Consider the following 10,000-nt stretch of genomic DNA (forward strand, 5'->3'; position numbering starts at 1 on the left):
ATATATATATATATATATATATATTTTTTTTTTTTTTTTTTTTTTTTTTTTTTTTTTTTATAATTTAAAAAATTTTTTTTTTTTAAACCCAAAAAAAAAAAAAAAAAAAAAAAAAAAAAGGATAAAAAAAAGGAAATGTTATTTTTATTACATTTTTTCAATTTTTTATGAACACACAAAAAAAAAAAAAAAAAATCAAAAAAAAAAAAAATAAAATAAAATAAAAAATATATACATATATAAATAAAAAAAAAAAAAATAAATAAATGAAGCAAAAATAAAGAGAAAACACAAAAAAAAAAAAAAAAATTTTCTTTTTATGTACACATAATTTTACCGGAAAATATATTTATAAATAAAACAAAATGTAAACACACATACATTGGTTTTCTTTAACATTTATATGTATGAATATATCTTAATAACATAAAATAAACAGGCAAAGAAAAAAACAAATAACGATTATATATATATATATATAAACACTGTATATATAAGTGTATGTTTAATCTTTATTATTTCATTTATTTATTTTATTTTTTTTTATTATGATTGTTCATTATATATATATATAATTATTATAATAAAAATAACATAATTATAAATATATATATATATATATATATTATATATGTATATATTTTTTTATTTGTTATTATATACGTATATTTAATAATGGTTAATTGGAAATTAAAACATGAAACATGTGTCTGATGGATTAATAAATAAAATTCAATGTTTTTTTTTCCTTTCTCTTTAAACAAAAGTTCAATACGCACAACAGAAAACAAAATAACAAGTTCAAATAATATATACGTTTATAATACATACAAAATAAATAAATATATATATATATATATAATATATACAGTTTTTTTTTTTTTTTTTTTTTTTTTTTTTTCTTTCTAATTAATTTATGGCACTTTTTCCTTTACATAAAATATATATAACCATATAATAAAAGTTACAAAAATAGATAATTCATGAACATAAATAGGTCAGTATTCTCAAATATATCATATATATATATATATATATATATATTTTTTTTTTTTTTTTTTTTTTTTTGTGGTTGGGAGGAAGGTTGAGTTTTATTTATTTTTTAAATATAATTAGTATAATTACAACATTAACTTTATTTATATAAATATATAAACATATACTTTATATTACATTCTTTTTAATATATATTATTTTTTTATAAGTCACTATTAATGATCACATATATATAAATAATATTATATGTATAGATCAAACATATCTATAAAAAATATACAATAAATACATAAATAAAATATAAATTATATATATATATAATATATATGTATTATGGCATAGGCTTGTTTTTTAAAATTGAAAAATAAAAAAAAATAAGTTATATTTTCATATATAAAATAAATGTATAAATATGAACGATAAATTAATAATAAAAAAAAAAAAATTTTAAAAACAGGAATATAAATAAATAAATATATATATATATAATATAATATACATATATATTTTTTCTTTTTTAAATGTATATAAAAGAATGAAAATATATAAAATATAAAAAAAAAATTTAGAGAATATATATATATATATGTAAAATTTTTTAATAATATTTTAATAAAAATGTACATTATATATATATTTTTTATGGTATACATAAATAAAATACGTGGATATAAAAAAAAAAAATATAAATATAATTATATGTACATATATGATAAATATTACATGTGAAAGTGCATTGGATATTTCATTATAAACATACAAATAAATATTTATATGGTCTCAAGGTTTAAAGGTCAATAATAAAATGAATAAATAAATATAAATTATATATTTATATATATTAATATATTAATATATTTATTATTGTATAAAATATTTTTTAGCGTATTTATATGAAAAAAGGTTACAAAATAGACTATATATATTTATATATATATATATATTTATATATATATATATAATATAAAGGTAAATTAAATTATATACCCTAATAGCGTTTTATATATACATATATATCAACATATATGTGGTCATTAATTTCCTATAATATTATATATTCACATATATATTATACAAAATTAAAAAAAAAAAAAAACATTAATAAAAAAAATAAATTTATTTATATAAAATAATAAATTAAAAAAAAAAAAAAAAAATTAAATAATTTACCATATAATTCTCAATTATAGAATTATATTTATTATATAAATAAATAAATATATATATATATATATATTATATAATAATTATGGTGGTCAATAATACAATTTTGTCATATTTAATTTTACTGTGTAAAAATGTCTCATTATAAAGTGTAAAATAAATAAATAAATTAAACATACGTTTATTCCAAGTATCCATATTTATTTTGTGTTATATTATGATGTTTCCATAAAAAGAAAACGAAGAAGATAAAAAATTAAAAAAAAATAAAATAAAATAAAATAAAAACATATATATATATATATATATATATATATATATACATTTAAACACACGGTTAATGATTTTTAAAATATGCTTTTAACAAATGTAAGATTTTTAAGCAAATGTATGAAAATAAAAATAGCCAAGCGAAAAAGCTGGGTGAAAAGAAATAAAAAATGGATGTTGCCAAAAGTGGAAAATTCTTATTTAAAACAAGAACAAGATTTTACTGTTCCTCATAAAGTTATTTCCACATGTTTAAATAAAGAATATGAAAAAAATAATACAAAAGATAATTTAAAATGCGAAGATGATGATGATAATAATAAATACTTTAAGAATATACTTAAAGAACTACATAATAATAATAATAATAAAAGAAATGGAAATTTATTAAAACCACATGAATATAAAAAATTATTGAATAAAGACAAATATAAACAAAATGATGATAAATTAAATTTAAAAGATTTATTAAAAAAAGGAACTAAGCCAATAAATTTAAATATGGAAAGTATTGATCATTTAAAAGAAGAAAAAGATAAAGAAAAGAAAAAAAAAGATATAGACACTTTTTGGTATATGCCTAATCCTTTTGAAAAAAAAGGTGTTTATGGAATGAAAGAAAATTCTTTTTATAAATCTTTTTTAAAAGATAGAGAGAGGAGTCTAGATAAAATTAATGAAAAACAATTAAATAAAAATGATCAACAATTATTAAAACAATTAAAAAAATATAATAATAATCATAATATAAATAACGAATTATTAGAAAATAGTATATCCATAAATGATAACCAAAATAAAGAAAAAAAAATTAGAATTTCTCCTAGAAAATATTGGTATGATAATAATTATTCTACACCTGATACTAATACAATCAATACTGTTAAAGCTAGAGATTTAAGATTTCTAATGATGAATGAGGCAAGACTAGTTAGGAAAGGAAAAAATATTGATGTTGAATTATGGTTATGTTTTATGAATAGAGTCATACATTTATCGCCCATAGTACATGTACGTAGTCTTCTTAGATATTTACAAACTATAGCTTCTGTTAAAATTATTAACAAAAAAATGTTAAATGATATATTTTGTGAAATATTTAAAAGAGAAAATGATATGAAACCAAAACATTATGTATATCTTTTTCAAAGTTGTTCAAGATTAAAATGGAATGATTTTAATTTAATTTATGCTTTAAAAAATATGACCTTATGCTGGTCCATCTTAAGAAATAATTTCCTCATAAAATCAGCTAATTCTATATCCAAATTAGGATTAGCAAGTAATGTGTATAGTAAAGCTTTACAAATAACACTAAATGAAAGATTAAATAATTTTAGTGGAAGAAATCTAAAAGCAATAAAAGCTATAACCTTTCTAGAATTTTTTAATGAAGACATGATTATCAAATTTATATCGCGCGCTACATTTTACAAAGAATATTTTAATTATTATACGCGAAACTTACAAATGTTATATTTATATATTGTATTATTTCATAGTTCTATATACAATAATTTGACTCAGGAACAGAAGTCATTTTTACAGTATTATTCTCAAGATAGAAATTTGAAAAAAATAAATAAGAAGAAACATAAGAAAAGTATGAGAACATTGTCAAGGGGTGGCCAAGTGGGAAATGAAAAGGGTGAAGCTAATTTGGGGGGTTACAATTCAGGTGATGATGATTCATATGGTGATGGTTCATATGGTGACGATTCAGATGATGACGATTCAGATGATGACGATTCAGATGATGACGATTCCGATGATGACGATTCAGATAATGACAATTCAGATGATGACAATAAAAATTTTGATAATAACAAAAATGTCAAAATAGGAAACAAGATATGTGGTGGTTATACCTGTACGTTACATAAAGAAGTTAGTGATATTTTAAACAAGCTAAATATAGAACACCTGAACTCAATAAATTGTGGACCGTTTATGGTTGATATATATCATCCTTCATCAAATTATATAATAGAATTGAATGCTCATTTTCAATATTATTTCAATTCAGAAAGTTTAACTACCTTATCAAAATGGAGACATAAATTTTTATCACAAATGGGCTATAAAGTCATTCACATATCTTATCGCATATGGAATAACTTACATAATGATGCTCAAAAAATGGAATATATATATAGTGTATTACCTAAGGTTATATTGGAAAGTTCCTCATATAATTCGAATTTTACCAAAATGTAGTTATATGTTATATGTATATATATATATATATATATATATATGTATTTATGTATGTGCACATATATATGTTATTATTTTATTATTATTTTTTTTTTTTGTGAATTATTTTTTATTTGATTTGTCATTTCAACCATATTTGAATATTTTGTTTATACACATTTAAAAAAATTAAAATTAAACTTTATATCTTAAAAGTATAATGAATAATTATTATATCATTGTTATAATGAAAATATAAAATTTATAAATTAAAAACATTTTGTTAAATAAATAATTATGTACGTATATATTATTCTTCATGCTATAACGACGCATTATGAAGCGAAATAAAAACAGGTAATGTATATTATGCGATAGAAAAAAATAGCGCACATTTCTTTTCAAAGATAAAAAAAAAAATATATATATAAATTATAATATAACAAATATACAAATAAATTTACAATATTGATAAAAAAATGAAAAAGTAAAACCATGTTATCATATTACAAAAATGTTATTTCCTTTAATAATAAAGGTGTAATATTTTCAATATGTTCAAGAACAATTTTTGTAAGTAAACGTAACTTAGCTCCAAAGGTAAAACCTGGGAAAAAAGGACAAGATAAAAAAGATACAGCATCAGGTAGTACAACTGAAAGTAGTGAGAAAGCTCATATTTTTAATATATACAATACTGTAAATGAAGATCATGAAATATTACCAGATCACGCATATCCAAAATGGTTATGGAAATTGGAAAAGCCTTTAAAAAGTTATGGAGAGCTTGCTTTAATGTTTTTATATGGAAAGGTAATATTTATATAAATAAATTAGTGAAAGAAAAATCTTAAAATTTAGTAACCCTTTGATGAATAGTAATATGTGTATAATATGTATATGTATATATGTATATATATATATATATATTTTTTTTTTTTTAGGATATTGAAAATGCCACTGCTCAAGATTACCATCGATTTCGTAGGTTGCATAACAAAAATTTAATTAAACTGAATAATTTAAGATTGAAAAAATCAAAACGATCAACCGTAAAACCCATATTTTGGGACCTTTAAAAGAAAGTGAAATGACAAAATAATAACAATTCGAAGAAGTAAAAAAATAAATAATACAATGTAATGATATTATATAAATATATATAATATATATATAATATATATATAATATATACATATAATTTATTATTTATTTATACTATTATTATATATATATATATATATATATATGTTATATTATGGTGTTCAACAAAAAAGAATATTTTTAATAAAGAATTATTCAATAACTATATTTTACCTATTTCTTTTTCTTCTTTTTTTAAATCATAAAACTTTACATTATTATTTTTGTTTGTAAAACTTTATATTTTATTCATTATAATTTAAAAAAAAAAAGTAAAATAACAATAAAAAAATTCATAATAATCATTTTTTTTTTTATGTTGACACATGAATTGACATAGGAATATTTATTCATTAATTTTAATTCTTTATTTAAAAATAAGTATATAATCATAAAGGTGAAAATTATATAATTGTATAAATGTTTAAAAAAATAAAAATAAAAGGTAAATAACCATTCAGTGAGAATTTAAATGAACAAATCATAATATAATATTATATAATATAATATAATATAATATAATATTATATTATATAATATAATATAATATAATTTATTTATTTTTATTTTTATATTTATTTTTCGTTTTTAATTTTAAAAATTGTGATAAGATTATTTTGGTTCATACGAAATTAATTTTTATTATATATCATTATATATTTGGACACATATACTATTATTTTTTTATATATTTACTTTCACAAGTAAACATACATATATACATATATATATATATATATATGTGTGTGTGTGTATTCACTTGTTTATGATAAAAAAAAAAGTAAAAATGAAGAAAATGATATAACTTGGAACAGAATGAGAAATTCAAATAAAAGGAAGTTAACAACCGTCGAAAATGAAAGTCGTAAAAAAAGAAGTACGTGTGATGGGGGAGATATGAATGTAAAGGATTTAACACTTAAAGAAGAAAATAAGAATACGAAGAATGTTACAATAAAAGTGGATAAAGAAACAAAAGAAAAGAAAGGAAAAAATATGAATCACCAAAATAAAAATATTCATGATAAAAAGCAAGATGATGTTATATTTATGGATGATGTTGATGGTTATGATAAAGAATATTTTAAAAATTTAAAAAAAGGTGCTATCATAGAAATGACCTTATATAATTGGATGGTATTTAGTGGGCCCGTAACTCTAAAAGCTAATAAAGGCATAAATTTAATAGCTGCTGCAAATGCAAGTGGTAAATCTTCGATCGCTTGTGCTTTGGTTTTTGGTTTAGGATATAATAGTAATATATTATCTCGAAATAAAGAATTAATAAATTTTATAAAGAAAGGTGAAAAGAAGAGTTATATAGAAATTACCTTAAAATGTGATGATGAGAAAAATTTTATATGTATAAAAAGAATTATGAATATTATAAATAATAAAGTGGAAAGTTTTTGGTTTGTTAATAATAAAAAAGAAAATTATGAAAAAATTGAAAGAATTCAAAAAGACTTCAATTTAAATTTAGATAATTTAATTACATTTATGCCTCAAGAAAATGTTAGTAAATTTTCTAGATTAAATCCAGAAGAATTATTTGAATGTACCTTATTAGCTATTGATAAAAAATTATTAGATGATTATAATTATTTAAAAAAAAAAATTGAAGAAAAAAAAAGTGGAGAAATTAAAATTCAAACATATGAACATGAAATACTACAAGAAGAAAAAATTATAAGTGATTTAGAAACTAAAAAAAAGAAATATGAAAATTTAAGAATGTTATTATCTACAATGAAGTTATATAGAGTAAAAAAATCTTTGCTTCTAATTGAACACAAGAAGAAACAAGTTATAAATATAAAGGAACATATAGAATCTTTGATTAAAGAAAAAGATACACATTTTAATACACTGAAATATTATTTGTCTGAACTAGAGAAATGTCATAAAGTTATAAATAATTTAACCTTAGAATATAGCTCGAAAAAAATAATTATAAAAGAATCACTTAATAAATATATGAAATTAAATTTAACATTAGAAGACATGGAAAAACAAATAATTAAAGAAGAAAAAATTATGGATGACACAGTTCAGAATATATATGAAAATAAAGAGTGTATAAAAGAATTAGAAAATAAGAAAAAAAAAATAAAAGAAGAGATATACAAGTTAGAAGAATTTTTTAATAAAAAAAAGGAGGAACGAAATAAAAAAATATTAACAACAGAAGACAACAAAATGAATGATAATAATTGTGAAATTAGTAAAAAAAAAAAAAATTTGAGTGCATTATTAAATGATGATAATCCATATGATGATATAAAAGAAAAAGAATTACAAAATGAGTTAAAAAAAATATCTGATGAAAATAAAAAATTATTAATGAAAAAATATAACATACAATCAGAATATAAATCTATATTAGATAAATTAAAAAAAAGAAAAAATTATGAAAATATACAAGAAGAAAAATTTCTGAATAGTATTGAATTTACATTAAGAGAACGAATATTAAATTATAAAAAAAATATTAAAAATATTGTAGAAACGTATAATTTATTAAATAAGGAATATATAGAAAATTTAAAAAGAAAATATGATCAAACTAAAATACATAATATAAATGAATTTAATGATGAAATTGTTGATGAATTATCAAAACAAAATATAATATATGGTCCTTTATGTAAATATATAAAATGTATAAAACCACAATATGATTATATTTTAGAATATTTTTTAAAAAAATATTTTAATAGTTTTCTATTAATTCAAAAAGACAACAAGGAATTGTTGGAAGTGTTATATAAAAAATATAAATTATCTGTTATAACAACAAATGATAAATATGTTGATCATAATAATAATAAAATAAATAGTAATAATGACAATACTAATTTTGTATCTCCCAAGTTTTGTCGTGTCACTAATGAGATGAAAGAAAGAGGTGTGGAATATTTTTTATATGAACTTTTTGATAGTCCAGATGTTATAAAAAATAGTCTTATCAACATAATACCTATACATATATCATTTATTGTTAAAGGAGATACATTAAAAAATAAGAGCACAAAAGAAATTAATGAATTTAATAATTTTATGATTAAAGAAATATCAAAACAATTAAATGAAGATGTTAGGAGTTTATTTTATTTTTGTGAAGATAATATACACCGATATCGCATAAGTACATATGATAAGAATATATTTATAGAAAATTTTTCACATATAGAAAAAAGATGTAAAATATTATATTGTATAAATAAGGATGTAAAAAAAGATATAGTTAATTTGATGGAAAGAAAAGAAAAGTGTGAGAAAGAAGTTGAAGACTTAGAAATAAAATTTTCAGAATTTGAAAAAAAGAAAAAAGAAAAAAATGATGAATACAATAAAATAATATTAGAAAGGAACGAAATGAATATTAAAAAAAAGAAATATACATTATTAAAAAATGAATTAATAAATATTGATGAAAATTTAAATAAATATATGAAAGGTGAAAATATTATTGAAGAAAAAAAAAATATGATTCTTAAAAATATTAATTTAATAAATAATAAAAAAATAGATATATGTGAAGAATATTTCCATATTTTAAAAGAACATTGTATATATGATAAAGAATTATTTGTTATGTATCATAAATTGAATCAATGGAAAAAATATTTATCAATAATAAAAAATGAAAATATAGAAAATGAAGAAAAACATGAAAATTTAAAAAATAGTATTGAACTAGAAAAAAATAAATTAAATTCTTATATATATGATATAAATGAATTAGAAGGGTTATTAAAAATACAAAAAAATGAATTAAATCAAGAAGAAATCAATACATTAGATTCAATTCCTTTCAATTTAGAACAAGTGGAAAATAAATTAAAAGAATGTATAATTCAAGAAAAAATATATAATAATCTAGATAATAATAAATCTGAAGAAAAATATAATATATTATTATTATCAATACAAAGACATAAACAAAATGTTCAAAATAAAAAAAATGAAATATCTAATTTAAAATTAAATATATTAGAAAATGATAAACAAATACAATTTATATTACCACAATGGTCAAATCAAATTAATGAATATATTATTTTTTTAAATTATAATTTTGAAAAATTTATGAATTTTATTAATCCAGAATTTTATGGAAAAATAGATCTAATCAAAAAAAATGATATATATGAAAAATGTGAATTATATATTAAAGTCAAATTTAAAAAAAATGCACCTTTTTTATTATTATCTATATCTCATCAAT

At 17.9% G+C, this 10,000-nt stretch overlaps 3 protein-coding genes across 3 annotated transcripts in view; all 3 read left to right on the plus strand.

Annotated features, from left to right (window-relative positions):
- Window positions 1-2,514: 2,514 nt before the first annotated feature.
- PGSY75_1123600 (putative RAP protein) lies at window positions 2,515-4,647 on the plus strand (the record flags this gene model as incomplete). The annotated part of the gene is made up of 1 exon (XM_018786359.1): window positions 2,515-4,647. The coding sequence occupies one exon, from the start codon at window positions 2,515-2,517 to the stop codon at window positions 4,645-4,647; it is 2,133 nt and encodes a 710-aa protein (XP_018641154.1).
- A 474-nt stretch (window positions 4,648-5,121) lies between these two features.
- Window positions 5,122-5,705, plus strand: PGSY75_1123700 (putative mitochondrial ribosomal protein L37; the record flags this gene model as incomplete). Its single annotated transcript, XM_018786360.1, has 2 exons — window positions 5,122-5,439; window positions 5,571-5,705. The coding sequence occupies 2 exons, from the start codon at window positions 5,122-5,124 to the stop codon at window positions 5,703-5,705; spliced, it is 453 nt and encodes a 150-aa protein (XP_018641155.1).
- An 880-nt stretch (window positions 5,706-6,585) lies between these two features.
- Window positions 6,586-10,000, plus strand: part of PGSY75_1123800 (hypothetical protein) — a gene marked incomplete at both ends in the record, with an annotated part of 3,774 nt that continues 359 nt past the window's right edge. The window contains one exon of the mRNA XM_018786361.1: window positions 6,586-10,000. This exon is cut by the window's right edge and continues 359 nt beyond it. Within this exon, the coding sequence (XP_018641156.1) occupies window positions 6,586-10,000 (3,415 nt within the window).

Source organism: Plasmodium gaboni, chromosome 11 (assembly GCF_001602025.1).
Source record: "Plasmodium gaboni strain SY75 chromosome 11, whole genome shotgun sequence".
Classification (NCBI taxonomy): domain Eukaryota; phylum Apicomplexa; class Aconoidasida; order Haemosporida; family Plasmodiidae; genus Plasmodium; species Plasmodium gaboni.